Source organism: Tribolium castaneum, chromosome 6 (assembly GCF_031307605.1).
Source record: "Tribolium castaneum strain GA2 chromosome 6, icTriCast1.1, whole genome shotgun sequence".
Lineage (NCBI taxonomy): Eukaryota > Metazoa > Arthropoda > Insecta > Coleoptera > Tenebrionidae > Tribolium > Tribolium castaneum.
Genome location: NC_087399.1, coordinates 2,411,867 through 2,438,738, shown reverse-complemented (window position 1 = coordinate 2,438,738; position 26,872 = coordinate 2,411,867). Strand labels below are relative to the sequence as shown.

At 32.9% G+C, this 26,872-nt stretch overlaps 4 protein-coding genes and 1 long non-coding RNA gene across 9 annotated transcripts; 4 read left to right on the top strand and 1 right to left on the bottom strand.

Moving 5' to 3' along the window:
- The first annotated feature begins 811 nt into the window (after window positions 1-811).
- Window positions 812-4,878, top strand: LOC658746 (trichohyalin). Its single transcript, XM_965108.5, has 5 exons — window positions 812-1,086; window positions 1,135-1,514; window positions 1,565-1,901; window positions 4,189-4,674; window positions 4,729-4,878. Exons 1-5 carry the CDS (start codon window positions 862-864, stop codon window positions 4,789-4,791), a joined length of 1,491 nt encoding a protein of 496 aa, XP_970201.3. The 5' UTR covers window positions 812-861; the 3' UTR covers window positions 4,792-4,878.
- Window positions 4,879-5,008: 130 nt separating this feature from the next.
- Window positions 5,009-16,320, top strand: BuGZ (Bub3 interacting GLEBS and Zinc finger domain protein). 3 transcript variants are annotated; one of them, XM_008198990.3, is made up of 7 exons: window positions 5,009-5,201; window positions 5,301-5,509; window positions 5,554-5,806; window positions 5,854-6,214; window positions 11,629-11,863; window positions 15,089-15,209; window positions 15,314-16,320. In XM_008198990.3, the coding sequence occupies exons 1-6, from the start codon at window positions 5,161-5,163 to the stop codon at window positions 15,181-15,183; spliced, it is 1,194 nt and encodes a 397-aa protein (XP_008197212.1). In that variant the 5' UTR covers window positions 5,009-5,160; the 3' UTR covers window positions 15,184-15,209; window positions 15,314-16,320. The 3 variants fall into 3 exon arrangements, with proteins under 3 accessions (XP_008197212.1, XP_970267.1, XP_008197214.1); XM_965174.4 differs by having other exon boundaries at window positions 15,089-16,320; XM_008198992.3 differs by lacking the exons at window positions 15,089-15,209; window positions 15,314-16,320 and adding an exon at window positions 12,152-12,269.
- On the bottom strand, window positions 7,305-9,750 carry LOC135266591 (myb/SANT-like DNA-binding domain-containing protein 3). The gene is made up of 5 exons (XM_064357674.1): window positions 9,632-9,750; window positions 9,199-9,385; window positions 9,072-9,146; window positions 8,884-9,019; window positions 7,305-8,303 (listed from the first exon to the last, which is right to left on the bottom strand). Exons 1-5 carry the CDS (start codon window positions 9,712-9,714, stop codon window positions 8,284-8,286), a joined length of 501 nt encoding a protein of 166 aa, XP_064213744.1. The 5' UTR covers window positions 9,715-9,750; the 3' UTR covers window positions 7,305-8,283.
- Window positions 16,321-17,310: 990 nt separating the features above from the next.
- On the top strand, window positions 17,311-18,662 carry LOC103314088 (uncharacterized). Its single transcript, XM_008198993.3, has 3 exons — window positions 17,311-17,713; window positions 17,760-18,548; window positions 18,597-18,662. Exons 2-3 carry the CDS (start codon window positions 17,765-17,767, stop codon window positions 18,626-18,628), a joined length of 816 nt encoding a protein of 271 aa, XP_008197215.2. The 5' UTR covers window positions 17,311-17,713; window positions 17,760-17,764; the 3' UTR covers window positions 18,629-18,662.
- A 1,446-nt stretch (window positions 18,663-20,108) lies between these two features.
- LOC103314089 (uncharacterized) lies at window positions 20,109-26,615 on the top strand. Of its 3 annotated transcripts, none has more exons than XR_511617.3 (4): window positions 20,109-20,358; window positions 26,207-26,277; window positions 26,327-26,403; window positions 26,454-26,615. It is a non-coding gene; the product is annotated as an uncharacterized LOC103314089 (long non-coding RNA). The 3 variants fall into 3 exon arrangements; XR_010334649.1 differs by having other exon boundaries at window positions 20,113-20,354; XR_010334650.1 differs by lacking the exon at window positions 20,109-20,358 and adding an exon at window positions 20,921-25,559.
- The last annotated feature ends 257 nt before the right edge of the window (window positions 26,616-26,872 follow it).

Below are 26,872 nucleotides of genomic sequence, written 5' to 3'. Positions count from 1 at the left end.
GTTTACCAGTGGTCAAGTAACAAACAGTTAATTTATACTTAAACTGCAGAAGATAGGTATATGGTGTCGCGGACTTTTTTATAGAAAATTTAATTCTCTACAACTTTGCTCCTTACACTTTTTCTGTATTTTAAACCGTATTTCCAGCGTTTTGATAAATATGCGACGATGCGCAAAAAAATATCGCTTGGAATTATCGATTCGCGTTCCACCTTATATTTTTGCGAACGCTGCGAATCTGGTTAAAGATACAAAAAAAGTGTAAAGAACAAAGTTGTAGAGAATTAAATTTTCTACAAAAAAGTCCGCGACACCATATTTTTATCGTCAACGGTTTAGGTATTAATTAACTTTCCAATACTTAACCACCGGCAAAATGGAGCAAATCTGTCGCTTGAGCGTCTTTGAACGACTTTGGGGCCTAAATGGCTGAAGATAAAAATATGGTCTCGCGGACTTTTTTGTAGGAAATTTAATTCTCTACAACTTCCTTTCTTACATTTTTCTTGTATCTGTAACCGTATTCGCAGCGTTTTGAAAAATTTGAGGCAAAGTACAAATTGGTGAAAGTTTAATTTTTATTTTAATATAGTTTACAATGAAATTTTTGCATTATATGTATGTCTTACTACTGAGATTTAATGCTCTATCTGCCTGTTTTTTTTTTTTGTTAACAAATACACCCATTTTTTAAATTTATTGCTCTGAAAACTTAGACGGTAGTGAAACAACTGCGTTCTCTGGCGACACTGATGGAACTATCTAGAACTACTTGTACGTCATTTCAAATCCTAACTTTTTGATATCCGTAGTCAAAGCGTTGCTAAGCTTCCGACTGATTGATTGATCAATAACGTCAAAATGGAATCGAAATGGTACTTTTTTCCGGGTCAAAATCCCGAAAATACGAAAATTTCAGACAGAGCTCACGCCCTTCACATCACTAAACCAGCATGGACCAACATAACGGAGCATTTGAACCGAAAAAAGCGAATCCAAGAAGCCATCGATAAGGAAAGAGCTCACAAGGAAGCTCTAAAGCAAGGATCAGAGTCCATGACGAAAGAATGGGTCAATTCGATTGAAGTATTTTTGGAAATAAATAAAAAAAACAATTTTAAAGTTAATTTTCAGAACCTCCGGATCAAAAAAGAGGAAGAACGTCGTGAGCGCATTAACAAAAAAAAGGAAGACAAGATCCAAATGTTTTACAAAATGCGAGCCGAGCAAGAAGTCGTGCGAAAAGAATACGTCGAGAAGGTGAAACGTGAAGTTTTCCGCTCCACCGGTTACCCCAAAGAACTGACAAGTGCCCTAATCCTGTCTGAAACTTTATACGAACGCGAAAAACAGCAAGAATTCAACGAAATGATCAAACAGCACGAAGACGAAGTCAGGAAAGAGTTCCACGCCCAGATCGTGGCACGTGATGCCCAAGAACGGAAAGAAGACGAAGAAGAGAAGTTGAAACGTTTTGAAGAACGCAAAAAAATATCCCAAATTCTCAAAGACCAGTTAATTAAATTCAGTCGTGTGATTTCAACGTCTGATTTTAATTTTTTAGGATTGTTGAGAACGAAACTTTTAAGAAAGCCCAGAGTCGGGCACGTGTCGAAAAGGAGACAATTGACCGAATCAACGCGGCACGTGAAGAAGAGCTCATTAAAGAGTTTGAAAAAGAAGAGAAACTTAAAACTCGGCGTGAAATGGCTCTGGAGAGGAAAAAAGAGATTGAAATTGAACGCAAACGACAACAACTTCTCGCCAAAGAAACGGCAGAGATGGAAAAAGCGACGGAGTTTTACAGTGAGGCGAAAAAACGCATTGATTGTCTGCTCAAAATCAAGGAGAAGGAAATGCGGGAGGAGGCGATTCAAGCACGGGAAGTGCTAGCTTCTAAGGTTTGTTTAGGTTACATTCTTTTTACTGGAATTTTTATTGCAAACAAACTTTACGTTTAGTCAAAAACTTAAAATTATGCATTACACAAAAAAGCGCACATCAAAATCTATAAGATAGGATGAGTTTTATTTGATTTTAGGACACTTTCAGAATTGGCCATTTTTAGGGGAGGGTGTTAATTTTTAACTTTTTTTTATGTTTTTTTATTTTCTCATTTACGGCTAAACTATTGTGAAAAATGGAACTGTTTTGATCCACACCTATGCAAAATGATCCGGGGAATCGATTGGCATCAAGAAAATTGCCAAATTCCCAATAGTTTTTTAGTTATAAATTTTTTAAAATTTTACCAATTTTTGCTTTTAGCAGCAATTTGCTCGAAAACTATTAGCCGGAGAATAATAATCTTTTTTGAAAAAAATAGATAATCCAAAGAGCTTTCCAACGATAATACACTTCATGGGGTTATCTCTAATAGTTCCGGAGCTATTGCTCGAGAAATGTTCCGGGTACCCAAAACCGACAAAAATTGCGACGAAAATTGAAAAAATCAAACATAAAAAAATCGAACATTTGGATTTTTTGTGGACTTTTAACAACTTTTGTGGGTTGTTAAGACATGTAGAAGTCTATAAAAATTTGCTGAAATTAGTTTAAAAAAAAATTATTTTTTACCTCTTTGAAGGTGAGTCCTTGTATTAGTCAGGAAATTTGAGCAAAAAAATTGAAAATTCTAAATTGCGTGAAAAATTAGTATGATAGAGAAGAAAAGCCGCTGAATCCAATGGAACAAACCGCACTGCTCTACGACTTTTAGTTTTCGAGTTATGAATTTTTTTAATGAATAAAATTTTTCACTATGACAAATGGCTACCCTAAATTTAGGCAAAAAATTTTAAATTTTTTATTCTTGTGAAAAATTGATGTAATATGTAAAATGAGCCGTAGAATTCAATCGAACAAACCGCAATGCTCTACGACTTTTAGTTTTTTTTTTATGAATTTTTTTAGTGAAAAACTTTGATCGCCTCTGTAGCCGGAACCGTTGCCCGGAGCGGCTCCGGGTTTAGTCGAAAAAATAGATAAAATTAAGCGCTATCAGATGGTTTTTGTTCGTTGCTCTAAGTCTTACAGTTTCCGAGAAAAACGCAAAAAAAGTTTCCATTTTCACTTTTTTTCAATTTTCAATCGCCAATTACGGCGAAACTATTAAAGATATCGAGAAACGGAAAAATGGAGGATAACCGGAATAAAAAACTCTACAAAATAGCATAGGACTCAAGGCGATATCTCGCAAAAAAATTTTCAATTTTCAAACGCCGATTACGGCCAAACTAAAAGAGCTGGGAGAAAACGGTTTGTTCCATTGTAAAGAACACATCAAAATCTATAAGATAAAACAGGTTTTATTTGATTTTGAAACACTTTAAAAATTGACCGATTTTAAGGGGGGGGTGTTAACTTTTTTTTAATTTTTTTTATTTTCTCATTTACGGCTAAACTATTGTAAAAAAGTGGAACTGTTTTGATCCATACCTATGCAAAATGACTCGGGAAATCGATTGGCATCGAGAAAATTGCCAAATTCCCAATAGTTTTTTAGTTATGAATTTTTTAAAATTTTACCAATTTTTGCCTTTAGCAGCAATTTGCTCGAAAACTATTAGTCGGAGAACAATAATCTTTTTTGAAAAAAATAGATAATTTAAAGAGCTTTCCAACGATAATACACTTCATGGGGTTATCTCTAATAGTTCCGGAGCTGTTGCTCGAGAAATGTTCCGGTTACCCAAAACCGACAAAAACTGCGACGAAAATTGAAAAAATCAAACATCAAAAAATTGAACATTTGGACTTTTTGTGGACTTTTAACAACTTTTGTGGGTTGCTAAGACATATAGAAGTTCATAAAAATTTGCTGGAGTGAGTTTAAAAAAAATTTTTTTTTTCATCTCTTTGAAGGTAAGTAGTGTATTTCAGGAAATTTGAGCAAAAAAATCAAAAATTTTAAATTGCGTGAAAAATTAGTATAATAAAGAAAAAAAGCCGCTAAATCCAATGGAACAAACCGCACTGCTCTACGACTTTTAGTTTTCGAGTTATGAATTTTTTTAATGAATAAAATTTTTCACTATGACAAATGGCCACCCTAAATTTAGGCAAAAAATTTTAAATTCTTAATTCTTGTGAAAAATTGATATAATATGTAAAATGAGCCGTAGAATTCAATGAAACAAACCACAATGCTCTACGACTTTTAGTTTTTGAGTTATGAATTTTTTCAAGGTTGGAGCAATTCAGGAAGCTAAAGACGCGGCTGAAGACGAACGCATTGCCAAAACTGTCGCTGAAAAGGACGAAGAAGACAGGCTTAAAGCTGAGGCTAAAGCTCTTGCTCAAGCTCAAGCCGCGAGGGAAAGAATAGAGGACCGGAGACAGTTTTTGGAGAGACACGAAAAGGAGAAATGTGCCGAACGGGAGGTGAAAAGATGGGAAATGTTGAATCGGGTCAAGACACAGGAAGCGCTAAAAGAATATGAAGAGAGGGCTATTAAAGAGAAATGGAAGAGGATTTTGGAGTATCGTAAAGAGTTGCTTGAGCAAATGGCCGAGGAGAAGGAGGTGCTGAAACAGGAGAAGGAGATTGAGGAGATCATGTCGCGTGTGAGTTTTGAGGAGGCTGATAAAATGTTCTTTGATTACGCGGAGGAGGTGATGGAGTTGGCCAAGAAGAGGAAACGGTCGACTTATCCAATCGAAAAAGTCATATTTGTGAGTAAAATAAATCCACCTTTTACTTCTACTTTATTAATTTTTGTTTTACAGGAGTACAAAAAAATGAACAATTTGGTGCAAAAAGACCGCCATTGCAGGTGTTGCAAGAAATAAATCTCGCACCAAGTTTGGAGATTTTGATATGTGACGTTGGTACGGTATTAAATAACTAACACAATAAAGCCACGTAATTATTCCATATCTAATGCCATAACTAATCCCGAGTAATCGTCCCACTTATTTCTTGTCCGCTTTATTTTTTCCTGCTTCTATTTTTTTGTAAAATCGTCGGAGAGTGTGCAGTGGTCTGTAATACCGGTCGATTTTTTTGACAATTGAAAATTGACAGTGTCGTGGACGCCATTTTGTGCTTGTTTAATTCGTGATTTTAAAGTGTGATAAATTCGCAATTAGTGTTAGTGTTTAGTCGTAGATGCTAATATCGCCTGTGATTTATCAGTAACTTTGTCCAAATTGTAAAAAATGGGTCGCAAGAAGAAGAAGATGTCGAAACCTTGGTGCTGGTATCCTTTCGAAAATGCATGTTTTCTCCCTCCGTGTAGCGTTAAAATTAGCCACCACCGCGCCTATTTTTAGCCTCGTATTTCCTTAACCAAGTTTAGGTACTGCAACCGCGAGTTCGAGGACGAGAAGATCCTCATCCAGCACCAAAAAGCCAAACATTTCAAATGCCACATATGCCATAAAAAGCTGTACACGGGCCCCGGTCTGTCGATACACTGCATGCAAGTGCACAAAGAAACGATCGACAAAGTCCCGAACTCGTTACCCAACCGCACGAACATCGAGATCGAAATCTACGGCATGGAAGGTAAGCGCCCCATTTTGCGCCCCCTTTGTACTAACACAACGCAGGAATCCCCGCTGCTGATTTGCGCGAGCACGAGCGCCAGCGCCTCGGGAGCGTCTCAGGGACGGTCTCGGGCTCCGACGACGAGGACGAGCCCGCGTCGAAGCGGGCGAAGCCCGAGGGGCTGCTCGGCAACGCCCCCGGGGTCATGCCCGGGATGCCCGGCATGATGTCGGGCATGATCCCCCCGCCGGGCATGCCGCCGGGCCTGCCCATGATGGCCATGGGGCCCATGGGCCCCCAGTTCATGCATCCCGGGTAATTACAGCAATTAATGTTAAATTGTTTTATTTAAAAAATATTAGTGAGTTTAGCATGCACATGATGCCCCCGCACATGGCAATGATGCAGACGCAAGGGGGGCCCGCCAAGCCGCTCTTTCCGAGCGCCATTCCGACGTCCTCGCCGGGGGCTTCCATTGTGGGGGCTGATTTTAAGCCGATTTCGTCGGCGACGATCAGTGCACCCCCCACAACTAACACGCCGAGTTCGAGTGATGGCAATAAGGTTAATACAATTGCAACAACTGGGGCCACTAGTAAGATAATCCATCCAGCTGAAGATATCTCCCTAGAGGAGATTAGGTGTAGACAGCCGAAGTATGCAAGGAGTATACCGGCCAAGAGTGAGGAGTCGGCTTCCAGTTCCAGCACGGCGGCTTCAGATGTGAGTAACACTGTAGCAACATTTTTTGCTGAATTTTGTGATTTTTTTTTCGCTTGTATGTCAACGAAAGTTTGCGCAATAGTTTTTGCGTTCTTGGCTTAAAATCGAGTTAGAGGCCTTCGAAAACGGCAAAAAACTTGTCACTTTTAACTTGATGAGGTAATTTTTTGCTCTATTTTAAAGAAATATCGGATATCGTCGAATAAAATAGTTTTTACTCGGAAACGTGCTTAGGCATTACGACCTGATTGGGTGAATTTTCTTTTTGTTTTCTACCGAAAGTTTGCACAAATACTTTCATTTCTAACAGAAAAATGTACTAAAACGCTCAAAAATTTGAAAATTTAGTTCAGAAGCTTATTGAAAGTTTTTGTTTTTTTCTGCTTGCTTTTACGAAACGAGCTCAAAAAAAACGATCTGAATATAGTTGATGTTGTGACATGAATTTGAAAGTAAATAAGGCTGAAGTAACATAAATTTCCGTCTAATTTGGTGACTTTACACCTAATTTTCGCGTAATTTTTCTATTATCGAGCTGACGTTAGTGAATTTCCGGTTTTTATGTTATAATGTTTTATAGTAGAAAATTTTATTCAACAAAAAAATTCATAACTTAAAAACTAAAAGTCGTAGAGCAGTGCGGTTTGTTCCATTGAATTCAGCGGCTCATTTTCTGTATTATACCCACATTTAACGAGATCTAGGGCCGGTTTATAGAAAGCGAATTAAATATTTAATTTCAAATTAAAAAGTTAATGTCGATTAACTTAATTTCGTGACGTCACTAATCGCGATTAAATCGATTTAATTCGAATTAAACTAATACGTTGTTAAATTCCATTTAATCGCAATTAAATCTAGAAATCGGTTTACAAAAGCTCAATTAACAGTTAATTGCGATTAAATTATACATTAATATGAAATTAAGTTAATGAAGGTAGCTACTTCAATTAAATTTTAATATCTGTCATGTTTGATTCCAAAAAACTTTGAGATAGCTTATATTTAAATAAAATAAACGGGAAATAAAGGTAAATAATACACATTTTTTAATTATTTTGTTATTATTCAAAAAATTACAATTAGATGTCTGATGTATCACTTACGACTACATCATCGTCTGATGATTCTTCTGAGGATGAAGTAAGAATGGAAAGAATACCTAGAAGATACCGAGGGATAAGAGATAGGAGAAATCCTTATGAAATTTTCGACGAAGAAGAATTTAAAATTAGATTTAGATTCTCGAAGGCAACTATCTTATGGCTTCATGAGTTGATCGGTCATGATTTAGAACCTACAACTAGAAGACGCAAATCGATATCTGCAATAAATAAGATTTTAATTACAATGAGGTATTTGGCAACAGGTTCCTTTCAACAATTAGTGGGTGACACTGTTGCTGTACATAAGTCAACAGTCTGTGTTGTTATAAAAAGTGTTATCCAAAAAATCGCTCAACTTAAACCACAATTTATAAAAATGCCAAACAGAGAAGAACTACATAATGTTCAGTTAAAATTTTATCGTAAAAGAAGAATGCCAAGAGTAATAGGTGCAATAGACTGTTCTCACATAAGAATTGAATCACCAGGTGGCCCCAACGCTGAAATTTTTCGTAATCGGAAGGGATTTTTTTCAATTAATGTACAGGCAGTATGCGATGCAGACCTGCAAATAAGAAATATTGTCGCGAGGTGGCCAGGAAGTGTCCACGATAGCACAATATTTAATGATTCATCCCTCTGTGCACATCTAGAAAGAGGTGAATATGAAAATGGTTTTCTACTTGGAGATAGTGGATATGCTTGCCGTCCCTTTCTTTTAACTCCAGTACTGAATCCAAGAACAGCTGCGGAAGAAGCTTATAATTTGTCACACAGAACGACTAGAAATGCTATTGAACGGTGTTTTGGAGTTTTGAAACGTCGTTTTCCTTGTCTGTCATTGGGACTGCGGACTAAAATGAACACTACATTAGCAACTATTGTGGCTTGTGCTGTGTTACATAACATTGCCATTTTCACAAATGATAATGAACCGCCAAGAGATCCAGATGTTGAAGTACCTCAAGAACTTGAAATTGAACCTGTTCATAGGAATAATAATATTAATGAAAATACTGCCGCTCGTACAGCCCTTATAAGAACACATTTTCATTGAAAAAAAAAAAACAAATAAAATTTCAATATTTATTAATCATTTCGGCTAATTTTTTCCAACTCTTTTTCTTTAATTTTTAATTCTAATTCGTACATCTTTTTTTTAAATTCAATTTCCATGTTTGCTAATTTTATGCGCTTTAAATATAGTGTTCTTTTCAAATCAACTGCTTTTTTTTTGTTTGATTTATTTTTAGAAGGGGTGTATTTTTTTCGTGGTGGCTGGTGGGTAGGGATTTCTTCACAAACGGTTTCGGATGGGGGAACACATTCATCTTCAAGGTAAATGGGGAGATCAGAAATATTTACATTAGAGTGTCCTTCAACAGGTTCCAGGACAGGAGGGGATATTTCCTGATCTTGAGTTAATAGTACTATATCTAAAAATTTGATAAATTATTTGAAAGTTAACGATTCTTGTTTGAGATCAAATGTGTGTATTCGTGTATTATTATTATTATTATTATTATTATTATTATTATTACTGTTAAAGCATGGTTTATTTACCTTTATGGTAAATATTGTCATCATCAAATAGATTTGGTAAGGGCCTTGCCTGTGGCTCAACCATTGCTAAGACTCTAGCCCCCACGTCAGTTAATTGGCTCTCGAACGTTCCACCCCCAGTTTTCGAAATGTTTTTCTTAAATGGATAAGAAAATTAGTTTTTCTGAAATTTAATTATTTTAACTAACCTTATCTTCATTTTTTTTTCGTTTAAGCTCTGCTATATTTCCCAGTTCATTCGTCTCATCTAAGTATCTTTTTTTCTAAAAATGTAAACAGTTATAGTCACTCACATAAATAATATTATTTATTTACATTTTCTTTAGCAATATTTTTTTTAGCTGTCCGGCGTAAATTGGACCAAAGCACTTTCATCTGCTTTCCTGTTCGTGGTGCTGTTGATGATGCTGAATTAAATTCTTCAGCCACCTTTTCCCATGCGTCTTTTCTCTCCTTTTGGGAAACACCGTCGGTTTCTTTATTTTCTATTTTGTTTTGATATCTAAAGGAAAGGCAGAGGTGGATGTAGGATAACGTAAAAGAAGGAATATAATGTCATATTTGAAAAAAAGGGTTGGATTAAAGTGCAGTGCAAAAATCATGTGGAAAAAAATTAGGTGCATGTTTGAAACCTAAACATACGATTTAAAAAAAAGTTAGAATTGTGTTTTGCACCAAATTCCAGACTCAGGAGACGTACAAACCTAACCTACAATAATCGTTAATTTATGCCAAAGTAGCTACATACCTGTTTATAATATCTAGAGCAATTTCCTTTTCCCTTTCGGTAAAGTTCTTTGTTCTTTCTCGGTGCACCTTTGCCTCCGTCATTTTAAATTTTAAATGTAATTTGCACAAGCGCACACACAGACCACACGGGAGACAATTATAAAAACACTCGTGAAAATAGCCACTGAACTTAATCAGTTGTGCCAACCCCGTCAAATGTCAATTTAATTCGAATTAGTTAATCACAATTAAAATTTGATTAAAAACGCATATGTAAACCGTGATCAATTTGATGGCGATGTTAAGTTAATTTTGATATTAACTTAATTCAGAATCAAAAAATGTTCTATAAACCCGACCCTAAAGTTTTAAATTTTTTTGCTAAAATTAAGATAGGTATTTCCTATGTTGGAAAGTTTTATTCAACAAAAAAATTCATAACTCGAAAACTAAAAGTCGTAGAGCAATGCGGTTTGTTCCATTGAATTCAGCGGCTCATTTTCTGTATTATACCAACATTTAACGAGATCTCAAGTTTTAAAATTTTTTGCTAAAAATTAAGATAGGTATTTCTTATAGTGGAAAATTTTATTCAACAAAAAAATTCATAACTCGAAAACTAAAAGTCGTAGAGTTATGCGGTTTGTTCCATTGAATTCTACGGCTTATTTTACATATTATATCAATTTTTCATAAATTTTGTGAAAATGCATAAAAAAACTTGAAAATTTGATTTAAAAAGTGGCCTATAAAGGTTTGAGAGATGAAAAAAAGCACAATTTTTAACAAAAAAATAGTAATAAACATATAAATAACATCAATTTTGATCGAATTTTGTGACTTCCCAGTAACATTTTTACGAAATAACTTGATTTTTGTTTAAAAAAACATTGTTAAGGCTTCGAATAAACAAGAATTATACTATTTTTTACCCAATTTTGTAATTTTTTGGCTTGTTTTTTTATGAAATTTGTAGAATTAAATGCATTTTCCGCTGAAAAACAAATAAATTAAAACGTTCGAAAAAAGTAACAGTCGTGTTTTTTTCCAACTTGATTTGGTAATTTTTCGGTTTGTTTTCGCGAAATATTCCGTGAAAAGTATTTTTTCTCGAAAAGGCGTTTCAACATTTCACTTATTTTCGACGTATTTTTTTTAAACTGGTTTAATAAAGTGAGTTCACATCAATTTCAGTTTATTTTTGTAATTTTAGGCGTGTTTTGACAAGAACTTGTAAAATATATGAGTTTGTGGTTCAAAAACAAACTAAATCGAGTGAAAAATTAACATGAATTTCGATTCAACTTCGTAATTTTCAGTTATTTTTAGCCAATTTTTTTTGCGGTTTTGCTGAAAGCTAATTAAAAACGTTTTTTTTTTTTGGAATAATTTTAGTGCATTATCAGTTTGTTTTTCACTAAACTCGGCGAAATAATTGCGTGTCTAACATATTACAATACTCGAAGAAGACGAAAAGTAATTTATGATTTATATAATTTTTCGCTCTCTTACCGAATCTCATAAGAAAACTTGAGAAATTGGTCCTAAAACTAGCAAAAAGGCTTAAAAAATGTAAAAGTAGCAGCATTTTCGTTAAGATATTGTGCTTTTTCAGCTTATTTATGACGAGATTTCGTTGAAAAATGAGACAAATTGAGCAAAACACAAAAAGATAACATTAACTTGATTTAACTTTTACGATATTTGTGCGTGTTTTATTTAAACTTACAAAATAAACGTGTCTCTGGTTCAAAAATGAGCTAAATCGAGTAGTCAGATTAAAATTAACACACCAGTTTGGATCGAATTTGGTGACTTTCCAGAATTTTTTTACGAAAAATCGAACAACAGTTAAAAAATATCGTGATTTTCGATTTAATTTGGTGATTTTTCGATTTGTTTTTTTGCTATTTAACAAGAAAAATTGAGAATTTAGCTCAAAAATTTGTTTTTACCGAAATGTAATGATTTTTCGCTCGTTTTTGCGAAATTGGTGGATTGGTTGTTTTGTCGCAGTTGGCGAACGCCGTCTCCGCCGCCCAGCAAGCCGCCGCCCAGGCGAAACAAGCCGAAGCTATAAACCAGGCGGCTATGATGCAGAGGTTTCCGGTGCGTGTTTCCGGTCCTCCGATCACAATGGCCTTGCCTGGGGGCCCGGTGATGGCCCCCATGCGGCCCACGATGATTCCAGGCCCTCCGACGCTGATTGGAGGACATTTGATGCGACCACCACCCATCAGCATGCCCCCAGGTATGTGAGGTAGTTGTAAAGACAACTATCATACCGACACACATTAAATAATAATAATTTAAATTAAAAAAAAAACATAATTTTTAAAACCGTGTGGAAGGAGACTTTAAGACTGTTTTAAAACAATAGACAAAACAAATGACAGAATACGTGCTAGTATGTCTAGGAGGTAACTTGTTTTTTGTAAAAAGTTAGTTTTTTGTGTAGAGTCTCGAGTTTGGTTATTTAAGTAGCGAGATGTAATTTTAGTGGGCATCATAACTGGGTTTTTGTTTTTTTTTTTTTCAGAGTATTACTACCGTAGGCATTTTTGAGCAAAAAGTATTTTACACCGTTCCAATCACCGGACTAATACTATTTTTTATAAACTTTACGTATTTTTGATACAATAAAATTCAGTTTTGTATTTTTGTGTTTGTTATTTTCCCCTTATGGTGAACACTCGGCCTACATCTCGTGGCTTTCATAGTCAAAAAACATGTACTGAATGTGATTAGTCTCAAAACTAGTTTTCTAAATTGTATAATACCACTTACTTAGATAATTTTTTTGTGTAATATTTTTTTTTATTTATTTTTTTATCCATCACAGTGAACTTGTATCAGTAGCAAATCGCTGTAAGAATGAATAAAAAAATTCTCACCGAATTGACCGAATTAATTCTGGAGTGTTTTAACGAATATTTTTTTAAAACGGATGTGTTGTGATATCGAAGACGAAAGAAACGAGAGTTGGGGGCATTTCGACACTGGTCCCAGGTATTGAAACTCACGCACTCTGTGTTGGCATGCCTGCATTATATATATATCTCTGTCACTCGCTTAGTTTCCAGTGGTTTTACTGTCATTGATTGATATTATTGATTGCATCATCATCTGACTGCGTATTATAATCAAACATCGTGTAACTTATTTAAATCACTATTCACCAGTACGTGTTTGAATAATGTCATTTCTTTGTCATTTTTTGAGCTGAGCGTCGGGCGACACTCGGAAATCGACAAATCGGTGATTGATTCATTCATTGCTCAGTTTAAACACTTTTTTAAACAGGTTTAAACTGAATTATTTACTCAGTCTTAAGTGAATTTGGAAGTTATTTCTGTATTGCTAGCTGTCGAAGTAACTGCTCAGTTTAAATAAAAAATATAATTTCACTTGCTCAGTCTAAACGATAGAACTGTTTCGTTTTATGCAATTAAGACTTAACTTTTAATCAGCTAATTAATTAAATGGGAAATAGAAAAAAGTCTTTAAATAATTATAATAAAGTCTCTTTAAATAATTGTCTACGGTAACTTGCTCAGTTTACTAAAATTTAATTGTTTATTTTTCCTGATTCCGACAAATGGCTCAATAGTTGCTCAGTCTAAACTCTAAACAACTGTTTAATTTTATCCAATGGAGACTTTCCTGTTAATCAGTTTAAAACCGAATTGTTTGCTCAGTTTATTCTGATAAATTACTCAGTCCAAGTTATTATTTATTTCATGAGTAGCTGCTCATTTTAAACAAAATTGTTTCGTTTTATACAACTAAGACTTCACTTTTAATCTATTTAAATTCAAATTGTTGCTCAGTTTATTTTCATAAATTACTATTTAAAAAACTCTTCTGCTAAATATTTTATGCTTAATTATATGGGAAATCGAAAAAAAGTCTTTAAATAATAATAACAAAGTCAGTTTAAATAATTGTCCAGGGTAACTTGCTCAGTTTACTAAAATTTAATTGTTTATTTTTTTCTGATTCTGAAAAATAGCTCAGTAGTTTCTCAGTAGTAGTTGCTCATTCTAAACTCTAAACAACTGTTTAGTTTCAACCAATGGAGACTTTCCTGTTAATCAATTTAAAATCGAGTTGTTTGCTCAGTTTATTCTAATAAATTGCTCAGTCCAAGTTATTATTTGTTTCATGAGTAGCTGCTCATTTTAAACATAAAATTGTTTCGTTTTACACAACTAGGACTTCACTTTTAATTTTTCTAAATTCAAATTGTTGCTCAGTTTATTTTCATAAATTATTATATTAAAAAAACTTTTCTCTGCTAAATATTTTATTCTTAATTATTAAATGGGAAATAAAAAAGTCTTTAAATAATTATAATAAAGTCTCTTTAAATAATAGTTCAGGGTAACTTGCTCAGTTTACTAAAATTGAATTGTTTATTTTTCCTGATTCTGACAAATGGCTCAGTAGTTGTTCAGTCTAAACTCTAAACAACTGTTTAGTTTCAACCAATGGAGACTTTCCTGTTAATCAGTTTAAAATCGAATTGTTTGCTCAGTTTATTCTGATAAATTGCTCAGTCCAAGTTATTATTTGTTTCCTGAGTAGCTGCTCATTTTAAACATAAAATTGTTTCCTTTTACACAACTAGGACTTTATTTTAATCAGTTTAATTTCAAATTATTGCTCAGTTTTTTCCAGAAATTGCTATTTTGAAAAAAATTTTCTCTGATAAATATATTATTGTTAGTAATTTAAAGCAGATTAATTGCTTAGTTGGTTAAATAGGAAGTAGGAAAAAGTTTTAGATAATTTTTTATCATATCTCAAGAAAACTTTGAAGTATTGCTCAGTTAATTTCCATAAACTGCTCTGTTAAAAAAAACTTTTACTGTTTAAAATGAATTGCTCATTGTTAAATGCTCAGAAAAATCGGAATATTTTTTAATAATTTTTTATTTAGTTAAATTTTACGAAGTTTTTGATTCATCCTAGATATTTGTCTAGCTCAGCTTACTCAGTTTAAAAGTATAATTGTTTAGGGTAAGGGATTAATTCTTAATCAGGTTAAAATTGAACTATATTTGCTCAGCTTTTGATAAAAAGAAAGATGATTAGTTTAAATAATAATAAATAATTGATTTCGGCTCAGTTTAATAAACACAATTGTTTATATTTTTTAATGAAATTTTAAAAATGCTTTCATGAAGTGAAAAAAAAAATGATAATGGATCAATCAGCGATTTATTTTGTATTTTCGGGTCCTGTTTTCGCGCCCAGCCGGCGACTTGATTTGTTTGTAGTTCTTATTTAAATTAGCTATGTGTCATATGCTAGGCTTTAGTAATTTTATTTTCTCCCCAAAGGTAAGTATTTTATTTTATTTTTTGTTGTTTTTCCCGAATTGAGTGTATGATAGAGAAATGGCAGTTTTCAAACTAGCTCATCGAGCTCGTTCGTCGATTCGTTGAAATTTAAAAAAACTCGTTTGTCACAGGAATGATCGGAGTACCTCCTGGAATGGTTTACGGTGCTCACATGTTTCCAGCCGGACCTATGCTGACACCTATGATGCAGCCAAGGTTCAGATGATCTCCGATATACCTCGTCTATCATCCGCAAGTCTAATTATTTTTTTTTGTTTTCATTTTAATTTTCTTTTAAAGTTGCATGCTTGAAGTTTGCAATTACGATTATATTGACATTGTTTTATTTTCGACAGGTTTAAAAATGCCTGCCAAAACGGTATGTAACACATTTGATTATTATTATTATTTCATTGAAGTGCCACTTGAAAGGTTAGTGTATTGGGGTATTTGGGTCTTCGATGTGACGTCGCAAGACGTCACATGGGGGATTTAAGTTTCCGCTGAAGCTTAAGGCTTAACACACACTTTATGGCATCTATCAGGTTTGTACAGAAACTCCAAATTTATTTTTTTCTTAATTTATTTTAATTTATTTCAAAGGTAAGCCGGTTTTTTTAATACGTTGTATATAAATAATAATGTAAATTTCTGTTGAGCGTTTAAATTTTATCGAATTAATTAGCTTGGCTACTGTTACGATCAAGGTAGGTTCACTAGCCATCACGCTAACTTTTAACTAGGTAGATGCATCTAAAATAACTTGAAAATTATGTTAGTGTTTCTCGAGACGTCGTTGTATAATTTATGTCAAGGTATGGAAAAACAGTTTTTTCCTCACTGGTGGTGTATGGTGTAACACGGAAAATATCACACGTTTGCCAGCTTTTCCAAACGTTTGATCTTTCCCCACACACAGGGAACTTGTAGAGGCAGGCGATTCTAATGTCACAGCTAACGCTGTTGGAGTGTCCGACTCTCTATTCTATCACGTGACATGATTTTCGGGTCAGAATCATGGCACGGCCGATAAAATAGGTGATCTCCGATCACAGCGCCCTCTGTAATTGTTTTTTTCTCTCAGCTGTTGGGTCGACATTCCCCTGCCGACGTATGTGGCTTGACAGGCGATTGTTTCGGTTCGTTGCCGGGACAATCACAGGTCTCTACGACCTGTTGGAACTGATGAACCACATCCAGATTGTTGTTGATGTGCAATTGTTTTTTATTTTATATAAATACTATGAGGGTGTGGTTCGAGGGACCCCTGTTTTCACTGCTGTCAATGTACTTTATGTAGTAGTTTAAACTATGATTGTATTGTATAATTTGTTTTTATAAATAAAAGTTTATTTGGAAAGAGGCAGGGCGGTTTTATTTTTTTTTATGGGTTATTATGCAGCAGGAGCGGTAAGTCAATGTGGGCAACGCAAAAAATAAAATTCACCAGTTCATAAAAAGTTATTTATCTACAGGGTTATTCTTTTAGGACCTACATTTAAAACTTAAATAACTTAAGTTATTTTTGAACTTTTGAAGCGATGAGAAATCGGCGCCAACTTTAATATTTTAAATAATAACCACTTATTTTATTGCATATTCGTTTTAAGACAGTAGTTTTTTAACCTTCTACAATAAGTGAATAATTGTTTTTTGCATGTGATAACCGAAAGTTCGAAGAGTCTTCTTAAATCTTCGGGATTGTCAAGTGTCAAAATGCAAGGCTACTGTGATTTTTTTAAATAATCAAAAAAATTAATCTAATTTTTTTTTCAAATGAAATGACGTTTTTCCATGGTAATCAAAAGAACATCGATTTTTATGGAGGCTTTTATCGACATTTTCTATGTCTATCTCTTACAGTTTTTAAAATAATCGCAAAAAATTTTCAAGTGAAAATTTTAACAAAAAGTAAATTGACATATATATTAAAACTATGACAGATAAGTACCAACAAGTTAAATCAATTTTACTCATTTTAAAAATTTATTAAGAATCGGAGGTTACTATTTAAAATTTCAAATTTAAAAAGAATCACCCTGTATATTTTTCTGAAAGCTGAAAATTTTGTTATTTTGCAACAGTGTGTGCAGGAAACTGCACAAATATCTCTAAATATTCAAAATAGGTGTTTTGCGTCAATTATTCAGTGATGCCAATCGAAGTTTAGAACACATTTTTTATAATTATTTGGTTATGCAACCAACTTTACGTGCACATTTTTTTTAGACTATTTCATTCATTTTAGTTTTTTATTAACGAATGTGGAGACTGTTTGGCGTATTTTGGTTTTCTTTATGACGATTTGAAATGAAATGCGTTATTTTTACATTAAATAGAGAAAAAAAACGTATATGCAACTAACAATTCACATTCTTTTAAATCAAAATTGTTGAACTTTGTTGGCTAATATCGTAATAAAAATGCAACAGTCTGAGTGTTATTGTTAAAAAAAATTTCTGGTGCCCGATTGTTATCAATTTCAACGATTAAAAATCAATTTCGAGATTTCTTGAAATGTTAGGAATTTATTTATGTTTCCGATAGCAAGATTAACTAAATTTTCTGTAGGATTACGTTATCGTTTTCGAGAAACAAGTTATTTGCTCAAAATAAATCCAATTCTTTTTTGTTTATGTCATAATAATGATTCACTATCACTTTGGTCTCCTGTTATCAGACTGATTGATAAGATATTTCGATACAAGTGTAATTTATTTTGTAGTAATAGCCGCCCAACTGAAGCCACCACGAAGGTAAGATTTTTCCCAAACCGCCCCACTTGCTTTAACACTTTCTTAGCCAAAATGGACTCCCCTACTCCGCAAAAAATCAACGTGAGAAACATAATTTCGATTTTTGAAAACCAATCAGTGCATAACGTAAACAACGAATCGAATTTTTTGATCCGTAAAACCAAATCAGTGGGGAACTTGAGTCACACAGCGCGAGTAAAAGCGACTCCGGTTCGGTCCGAACCGGAGAAAAATCTGGAGTTGGTCCAAATCGAGCAACAGATCGAGCATTTGCGGAATAAATTGGGCCACAACTACCACACTTACGTGCGAGAGACGCACGTTTATTACCAGAACCAGATTGTTTTCCTTTTGGGCGATTTATGCAACATTGAGACTGGAAATAGTAAAAAACTGGGCGACTTGAAATCCGAATTGGGCGAGTCCTTGAAACAGATCAACAAAAAACTGAACGCCCTTCTCCCTAGCACTAGTAACACGACTAGTGCTAGCCACACAAATGGGGTCATTAAGTCGAAGTCGGTCGAGGAAAGGCCCGAAAAAATGCGGGTCCAAAGGTCCAAAAGCGAGCACTTTGAGGCCGAGGATTCGGCCGTTTCCGTCAAATCGCTCAAAGAAATGTTTGAGAAAAATACAAAAAATGAGGGTAATAATAATAAAGTGGTTGTAAAACGGGCTAACACCTATAGTGGGGAAAGCGATTTTAAATACGTTCCGTACAGCGAGAAATTGAAGAAGGAAAATTCGCTTGATATTGAGGAGGAAAATTTTAAGGAGCTGGAAAATGGGGCGAAATCGGAGGAAATTTCAAGCGATTCTTTGTCAGGGACTGAGGGTAAGTTAATGAAAATTGGGAGAAAAAGTAACAAAATGGGTGTTTCAGTGAGCGATGAGGACAGCGACGATGAAAATTAACGAGTTTATTAATCAATAAATAAATAAACAATAATTTTGTAGTTTTATTTAGGCGAAAATAGTTATTAAATTATTAAAGTTAAAAAAAATAATATAGTTATCGATTAGTGCGATTTTTAGGTTGGTAGTATGACAAATTTTGGTGCGAAAATTTGTTGTAGCGTATTTTAGTTATGTTTTATTAGCTTTAAACTGTCAATTGTTATTAAAAATTTAATTTAAATCAATTTAATTTAAAATAAAGATAGCTCCAATAATATTTTTTATTCAAAAATTAAAATTCGGTCCTGTACATCATCGACACACGATTTACTGTGATTTTCAGGTTGGCAGTATGACAAATTTTGGTGCGAAAATTGGTTGTAGCGTATTTTAATTATGTTTTATTAGCTTTAAACTGTCATTTGTTATTAAAAATTTAATTTAAATCAATTTAATTTAAAATAAAGCTAGCCCCAATAATATTTTTCATTAAAAAATTAAAATTCGGTCCTGTACATCGTCGACACACGATTTACTGCTATTTTCAGGTTGGCAGTATGTCAAATTTTGGTGTGAAAATTGGTTGTAGCGTATTTTAATTATGTTTTATTAGCTTTAAAGTGTCAATTGTTTTTAAAAATTTAATTTAAATCAATTTAATTTAAAACAAAACTTGCTCCAATAATATTTTTCATTAAAAAATTGAAATTCGGTCCTGTACATCATCGACACACGATTTACTGCGGTTTTCAGATTGGCAGTATGACAAATTTTGGTGCGAAAATTAGTTGTAGCGTATTTTAATTGTTTTATTAGCTTTAAACTTGTTCAAAATAGCTTAAAAGGTGACAAATATGTTTGACTACAAATTGACGAATTAATTTTCACACAACTCGTGTTGTGTTTTATCAAATTATACAATAACCGGCCCTCGTATATGATTTTAAACCACCCTCGTATACAATGATTTCGTGTTGGCGCGCTTAATTTCCACTAAATACGTCACGAAAATGACCAGATTATTGAACCCCAAATACGGGGGCAGTTTAAAAATGCTTGAAATATTAACTTTGTGGTGAAAAAGTGGCTTGCAGGACAATTTTTCGAGTCTCAACACCGAGTGCCGCCACGTGTTAGAAGGCTGTTTGAAATAAATATAATTTTCGATTTTTAAAATGCATTTAATTTAATGGCGGGCACAATAATTTTTGGGGCGCCCTCATATAATGTGTTTTCAAAGTTGGCAGACTTGGTTTCCACTAAAACGTCACAAACGTCACCCGATCGATTTTCTGCTACGGGGGCGTTCTAAAAGTTATTAAAATTCTGGCTTTGGGGTAAATAAATTGTTTGCAGGACATTGTTTATATTCTCAACCCCTTTGTTACACGCAGTGTGTCCACGTGTTAAAGGGCTGTTTGAGAAAAATGTAATTTTCTATTTTTAAATTGAATAAATTTAGTGTGCGGTCGCTGAAATTTTTGAGGCGCCCTCGTAAACGGTGCAAATTTGTCCGAACACGTGTACTTTTTTTGACAAGTACGTCAACTGTTGCGTGAGAGCGGCAGTTTTCGGGCGGCGGCCGGAGCGGTCGGACGTGTGTCTGTGCGTGCGTCTTGTTCGTTAAATTATTAAATAAATTATTAAACCGCGACCGCGACACGAATTAATTAAAGTGATTCTGTGCTGTGCTGTGTTGTGCTGCGAAATTTTAAGGATATTTTGTACAAAGGACCGTTTAACCGCAAGTACACTTTTGTTAAATTGGGGCGCGAATTAAACTTTAATTTCGAAGCGAGACAATCTAGCGGCCGGTTTAATTCATTTGTTAAATGTTAATTTTGAACGTACATCAAATTTATTCAAGTATTCGAAATAATTTAATTGCCGTCAAGCGCCGGTTAATTTATTTTCGTTTTCAATTCAGTTCGAAGCGCGAATCCGTTTAAGTTTAAATTTAAACAAATTCAAATGAAAATTAACCTTGCTATTGAATGCACTTTTGCGGCCGGTTTAATTTATTTATTAAATTTTATTTTGAATTTAAATCAAATTTATTCAAATACTCGAAATAATTTAATTGCAATCCGGGGCCGGTTTACAGCAAGCGCTGGTTAATTTATTTTCGTTTTCAATTCAATTCAAAGCGCGAATCCGTTTAAGTTTAAATTTAAACAAATTTAAATGAAAATTAACCTTGAAATAATGCACTTTCACGGTCGGTTTAATTTATTTATTAAATTTTAATTTTGAATTTAAATCAAATTTATTCAAGTATTCGAAATAATTTACTTGCAATCCGGGGCCGGCTTACAGCAAACTATTTAAATTTTAATTCCGAATTAAAGAATAATTTGTTTTCGTTTTCAATTCAATTCGATGCGCGAATCCGTGTATTTTTAAATTTAAACAAATTCAAATGAAACCGAACTTTAATTTTGAAACGAGACAAATTAACCTTGAACTTGAATGCGCTTTTACGACCGGTTTAATTTATTTATTAAATTTTAATTTGAATTTAAATCAAATTTATTCAAGTACTTGAAATAATTTAATTGCAATCAGGGGCCGGTTTATAGCAAGCGCCGGTTAATTTGTTTTCGTTTTCAATTCAATTCGAGGCGCGAATCCGTGTATTTTTAAATTTAAACAAATTCAAATGAAAACGAACTTTAATTTTGAAACGAGACAAATTAACCTTGAACTTGAATGCGCTTTTACGACCGGTTTAATTTATTTATTAAATTTTAATTTGAATTTAAATCAAATTTATTCAAGTACTTGAAATAATTTGATTGTAATTACGACCGGTTTACAGCAAGCGATTTAAATTTAATTCAGAATTATTTTAATTCGTTTCGTTTCACGTTTTACGATTCAGTTGACTGCGTAATTAAAGGCCGGCTTACAGCAAACGATTTAAATTTTAATTCCGAATTAAAGAATAATTTGTTTTCGTTTTCAATTCAATTCGGGACGCGAATCCGTGTATTTTTAAATTTAAACAAATTCAAATGAAAACAATCTTTAATTTTGAAACGAGACAAATTAACCTTGAACTTGAATGCGCTTTCACGGCCGGTTTAATTTATTTATTAAATTTTAATTTGAATTTAAATCAAATTTATTCAAGTATTCGAAATAATTTACTTGCAATCCGGGGCCGGTTTACAGCAAGCGGTTTAAATTTTAATTCCGAATTAAAGAATAATTTGTTTTCGTTTTCAATTCAATTCGAGGCGCGAATCCGTGTATTTTTAAATTTAAACAAATTCAAATGAAACCGAACTTTAATTTTGAAACGAGACAAATTAACCTCGAACTTGAATGCGCTTTCACGGCCGGTTTAATTTATTTATTAAATTTTAATTTGAATTTAAATCAAATTTATTCAAGTACTTGAAATAATTTGATTGTAATTACGACCGGTTTACAGCAAGCGATTTAAATTTAATTCAGAATTATTTTAATTCGTTTCGTTTCACGTTTTACGATTCAGTTGACTGCGTAATTAAAGGCCGGCTTACAGCAAACGATTTAAATTTTAATTCCGAATTAAAGAATAATTTGTTTTCGTTTTCAATTCAATTCGGGACGCGAATCCGTGTATTTTTAAATTTAAACAAATTCAAATGAAAACAATCTTTAATTTTGAAACGAGACAAATTAACCTTGAACTTGAATGCGCTTTCACGGCCGGTTTAATTTATTTATTAAATTTTAATTTGAATTTAAATCAAATTTATTCAAGTATTCGAAATAATTTACTTGCAATCCGGGGCCGGTTTACAGCAAGCGGTTTAAATTTTAATTCCGAATTAAAGAATAATTTGTTTTCGTTTTCAATTCAATTCGAGGCGCGAATCCGTGTATTTTTAAATTTAAACAAATTCAAATGAAACCGAACTTTAATTTTGAAACGAGACAAATTAACCTCGAACTTGAATGCGCTTTCACGGCCGGTTTAATTTATTTATTAAATTTAATTTTGAATTTAAATCAAATTTATTCAAATACTCGAAATAATTTAATTGCAATCCGGGGCCGGTTTACAGCAAGCGGTTTAAAGTTTAATTCCGAATTAAAGAATAATTTGTTTTCGTTTTCAATTCAATTCGAGGCGCGAATCCGTGTATTTTTAAATTAAAACAAATTCAAATGAAAATTAACCTTGAACTTGAATGCACTTTCACGGCCGGTTTAATTTATTTGTTAAATTTAATTTTGAATTTAAATCAAATTTATTCAAGTACTTGAAATAATTTGATTGTAATTACGGACCGGTTTACAGCAAGCGATTTAAATTTAATTCAGAATTATTTTATTTCGTTTCGTTTCACGTTTTACGGTTCAATTAACTGCGTAATTAAAGGCCGGCTTACAGCAAACGATTTAAATTTTAATTCCGAATTAAAGAATAATTTGTTTTCGTTTTCAATTCAATTCGGGACGCGAATCCGTGTATTTTTAAATTTAAACAAATTCAAATGAAAACAATCTTTAATTTTGAAACAAGACAAATTAACCTTGAACTTGAATGCACTTTCACGGCCGGTTTAATTTATTTATTAAATTTTAACTTTGAATTTAAACCAAATTTATTCAAGTACTCGAAATAATTTAATTGCAATCAGGGGCCGGTTAATTTATTTTCGTTTTCAATTCAGTTCGAAGCGCGAATCCGTTTAAGTTTAAATTTAAACAAATTCAAATGAAAATTAACCTTGAACTTGAATACACTGCTGGTTTAATTTATTTATTAAATTTTAATTTTGAATTTAAATCAAATTTATTCAAGTACTTGAAATAATTTAATTGCAATCCGGGGCCGGTTTACAGCAAGCGAATTAAATTTAATTCCGAATTAAAGAGTAATTTATTGTCATTTTCAATTTAATTCGAAGCGCGAATCCGTGTATTTTTAAATTTAAACAAATTCAAATGAAAACGAACTTTAATTTTGAAACGAGACAAATTAACCTTGAACTTGAATGCACTTTCACGGCCGGTTTAATTTATTTATTAAATTTAATTTTGAATTTAAATCAAATTTATTCAAGTATCCGAAATAATTTAATTGCAATCCGGGGCCGGTTTACAGCAAGCGATTTAAAGTTTAATTCCGAATTAAAGAATAATTTGTTTTCGTTTTCATTTCAATTCAAAGTGCGAATCAGTTTAAGTGTAAATTTAAACAAACTCAAATGAAAACGAATTATTTTACTTTAGAATTAGAATTTGTTCTTTCGGTCCACTTTCGTAAAAAAACATTACGATGTAAATGACTAATCTGTTAGCATGACAACTTGTATAATACATAAAAGCTAATGTCAAGAGTACGCTTTTTGCACCTCAATATTTTTTATGAAAGTGAACCGAAAGTAATTAATTCGTTTTAATCTTTTTGGCTTGGCTGCTGCTGTTGTTTCTATAGCATCATTGGCTTGACACTAATTTAATAAATTTTCACCCTCATTTTGAGACGTTCTGTAGCAATAAATTATTTTAAAAAGACTCTGATGCTATTTAAACATCAGTATCATCTTAATAGAGGTGTGCTTAACGATTAAAATTTATTTACTGCAATTATTTCGTCTTTTATTTTTAAATTTAACATTCATATCGTCCTACAATTTGGTACAAATACGTATTGATAAGCACATCTCTAATAAAAAAGGGAAGTATGTACGTAATTCGGAAATAGGTTTCAAGTTTACGTGTTCTGATGTAACTTTTTTTCACCACTACCGAAAGTAGCCAACAAAATTCATAATTTTTGCGCGTCTTTTCTTTTTCTTCTTCGTAATATTATTGCTTCAAATGGGAATAGATGTAACCGCTGATGCTGACTGACTGCAGTCAATTCATTGAAGAAAAAGCTATGAATGCAATTTTACTTGTGAGATATTTTCCTCACTCCAAGTAGTTTTTTGCTTGCGTCACCATCGCCTACTGGGCCAACCGGGGATTTTGAATTAATTCACATTGTCGCATCGAAAACAAATGGTCTCGTAGCGTGGTGCTGAACCATTGGGAAAAGGAAACTATCTGATGATTATAATAAAAGACGTAAGTGAACGTCGCTCCAACTCATGGCATGTTGGGGGAAAAGTGGAGGAAATAATAAAAAAAATTTGGATTCGATGGAATTGACTGATCTAATTATGATTTCTTAAAAGTGGGTTAGTATGATTCTCTTGAATAAGTGGGCACTGATTATTTTCCTATGACTAAATTTTATCAAAATTGATCAAAAAAAAAAAAAATTGCAAACCTCTAGATTTGTTAATGTATCACTGGTGTACTAAGCTCGTAGTAAAATCGAATAAAGACTCGATCTCATTAATTTGAGTGTGTTAGTCGTGCTGATGCTCCTCGATAGACACATACCTATAAACGGTATTAGTTGTCGTGCAAATACATATCTTAGATATGTAGAGGAGATGCTGCGAGCATAAAATAGTACACTAAATACAGGCATTTTCTAGGATGGCTTTGCATTCATTAAAAAAATCACAAATATACACAAACTATAAAAAAAATAAAAAAAAATAAAAAATAAACAAAATAAAAAATAAAAAAAATAAAAAATAAAAAAAAATAAAAAATAAAAAAAAATAAAAAATAAAAAAAATGGTCGCAAAAGGAAATTAATCATTGCCTGTTTATTTAAGAGAATTGCTTAGGTAGCCCAAGAATCATAATTAGATCAGTCAATTTCATCGCGTCCGCCTCTGCTTTTCTCCCATTTGCCATGAGTTTGAGTGGCGTTCCCGTCTTTTATTATAATCATCACACTGTTTCCTTTTCCTGGTGGTGTCTGCACTGTGCCACGAGACCATTGCTTTCGATGTTTCATTGTGAGTCAATTTAAAATCACCAACTGGCCCTTTTAGTCGATTATGGCACCAGCAAGAATTATTTGGACTGAGAATAAAATATTTTATGGGTAATGCGCGTTTATAGTTTTTTCTCTTTGTTTTTTTTTAACGGTGTCACATTATCACAGTCAGCAATTGCTTTCTCATTTATTTCCACTTTAAGCGATTTTTTGTCAATGTTTTTTTGTTAATTTAATGAATTTGGTGGCTGATTTCGGTAGCGGATTTTATTTAATGTAAAGCTCGAGTCTTGTTATAAGTACATACTTTCCTTTATCAGGTAGGTAAATTTAAATTCATTCTAACTTTTTTTTATAATATAATAAAGGTCGGTTTACATTAACCCAATTGCAGTCAAACTGCTGATCACGTGCTCAAATTGATTGGCGAATTAACTTTTAATTCAGTCTTTTTTAAACCGACTTTTAGTATATTATTTTTTTATTAACCGAGGTTTTGGGTTTGTAATTTTGGGTACAGAAAATATTTTTGTTTTATTTTGTAACATTAATCTTCAAATAGTGTCAATCCCTGCAAGAGCAGCTTTTACAATTCTCGTATAAATTTCGGTTAAGTCTGTTAATCGTGGTATCGTGTAATATGAATAATTGTTACAATTTTTTTTTCACAAATAAATAAATTTATCCGACGATTGTAAATGCAGCTCTTATTATTTTTATTTATATTAATCATAAATAATTTCTTCGTTTCTTAGAAATTGTTATCACATGTGTTACTTCCACCTTCAAGGGTTGCCCAACACGAATGCAAAGATTGCATTAAACAGTGAGTAGTAAATCTAAAGTTGCTGAAGTAAAATTAATAATCGTCTTAGGTCGCCAAATGTGCCAACCATTGCAATTTCCACTTGGAGTTATGAATTTTGAGAGCTCAAAAGCTGGTGTCTGTGTTGTAAGTTTTAAACTTACTTTTTATGCATTTATTATATGTTTATTTATTAGGAATTGCTTTACAAACTGGTTGCGGCCTGCGGGATTCGGAGGATTTCAAAGGCGTTCTTCGTCTGGTTCTTCAGAAATTATTTTTTAACTGACAATAATTATCATTAAACGTTGTTATATTTGTGTGATTGATTATGTTTTTTTTAATAAACGCTAAGGAAATGTGTCTTTTATTGGGGGGCAAATACAAGTTCAATAAATTATAGGCATTTTTGCCTATAAATAGAAGAAAAAGGTAAGTGGAAAAATAATGTACAATTATAGTGTTTAAAAAAATCGCGCTAAATCAAATTATTTTAAATCGGTTTTTCCGCGCTAAACTAGATTTAAAAGGTTTGTGAATACGTGTTGTCAATCATTATGAAATTAAAAATCGTACTAAACCGGTAATTTAAAAAATGGCGCGGACACGTGCTAAT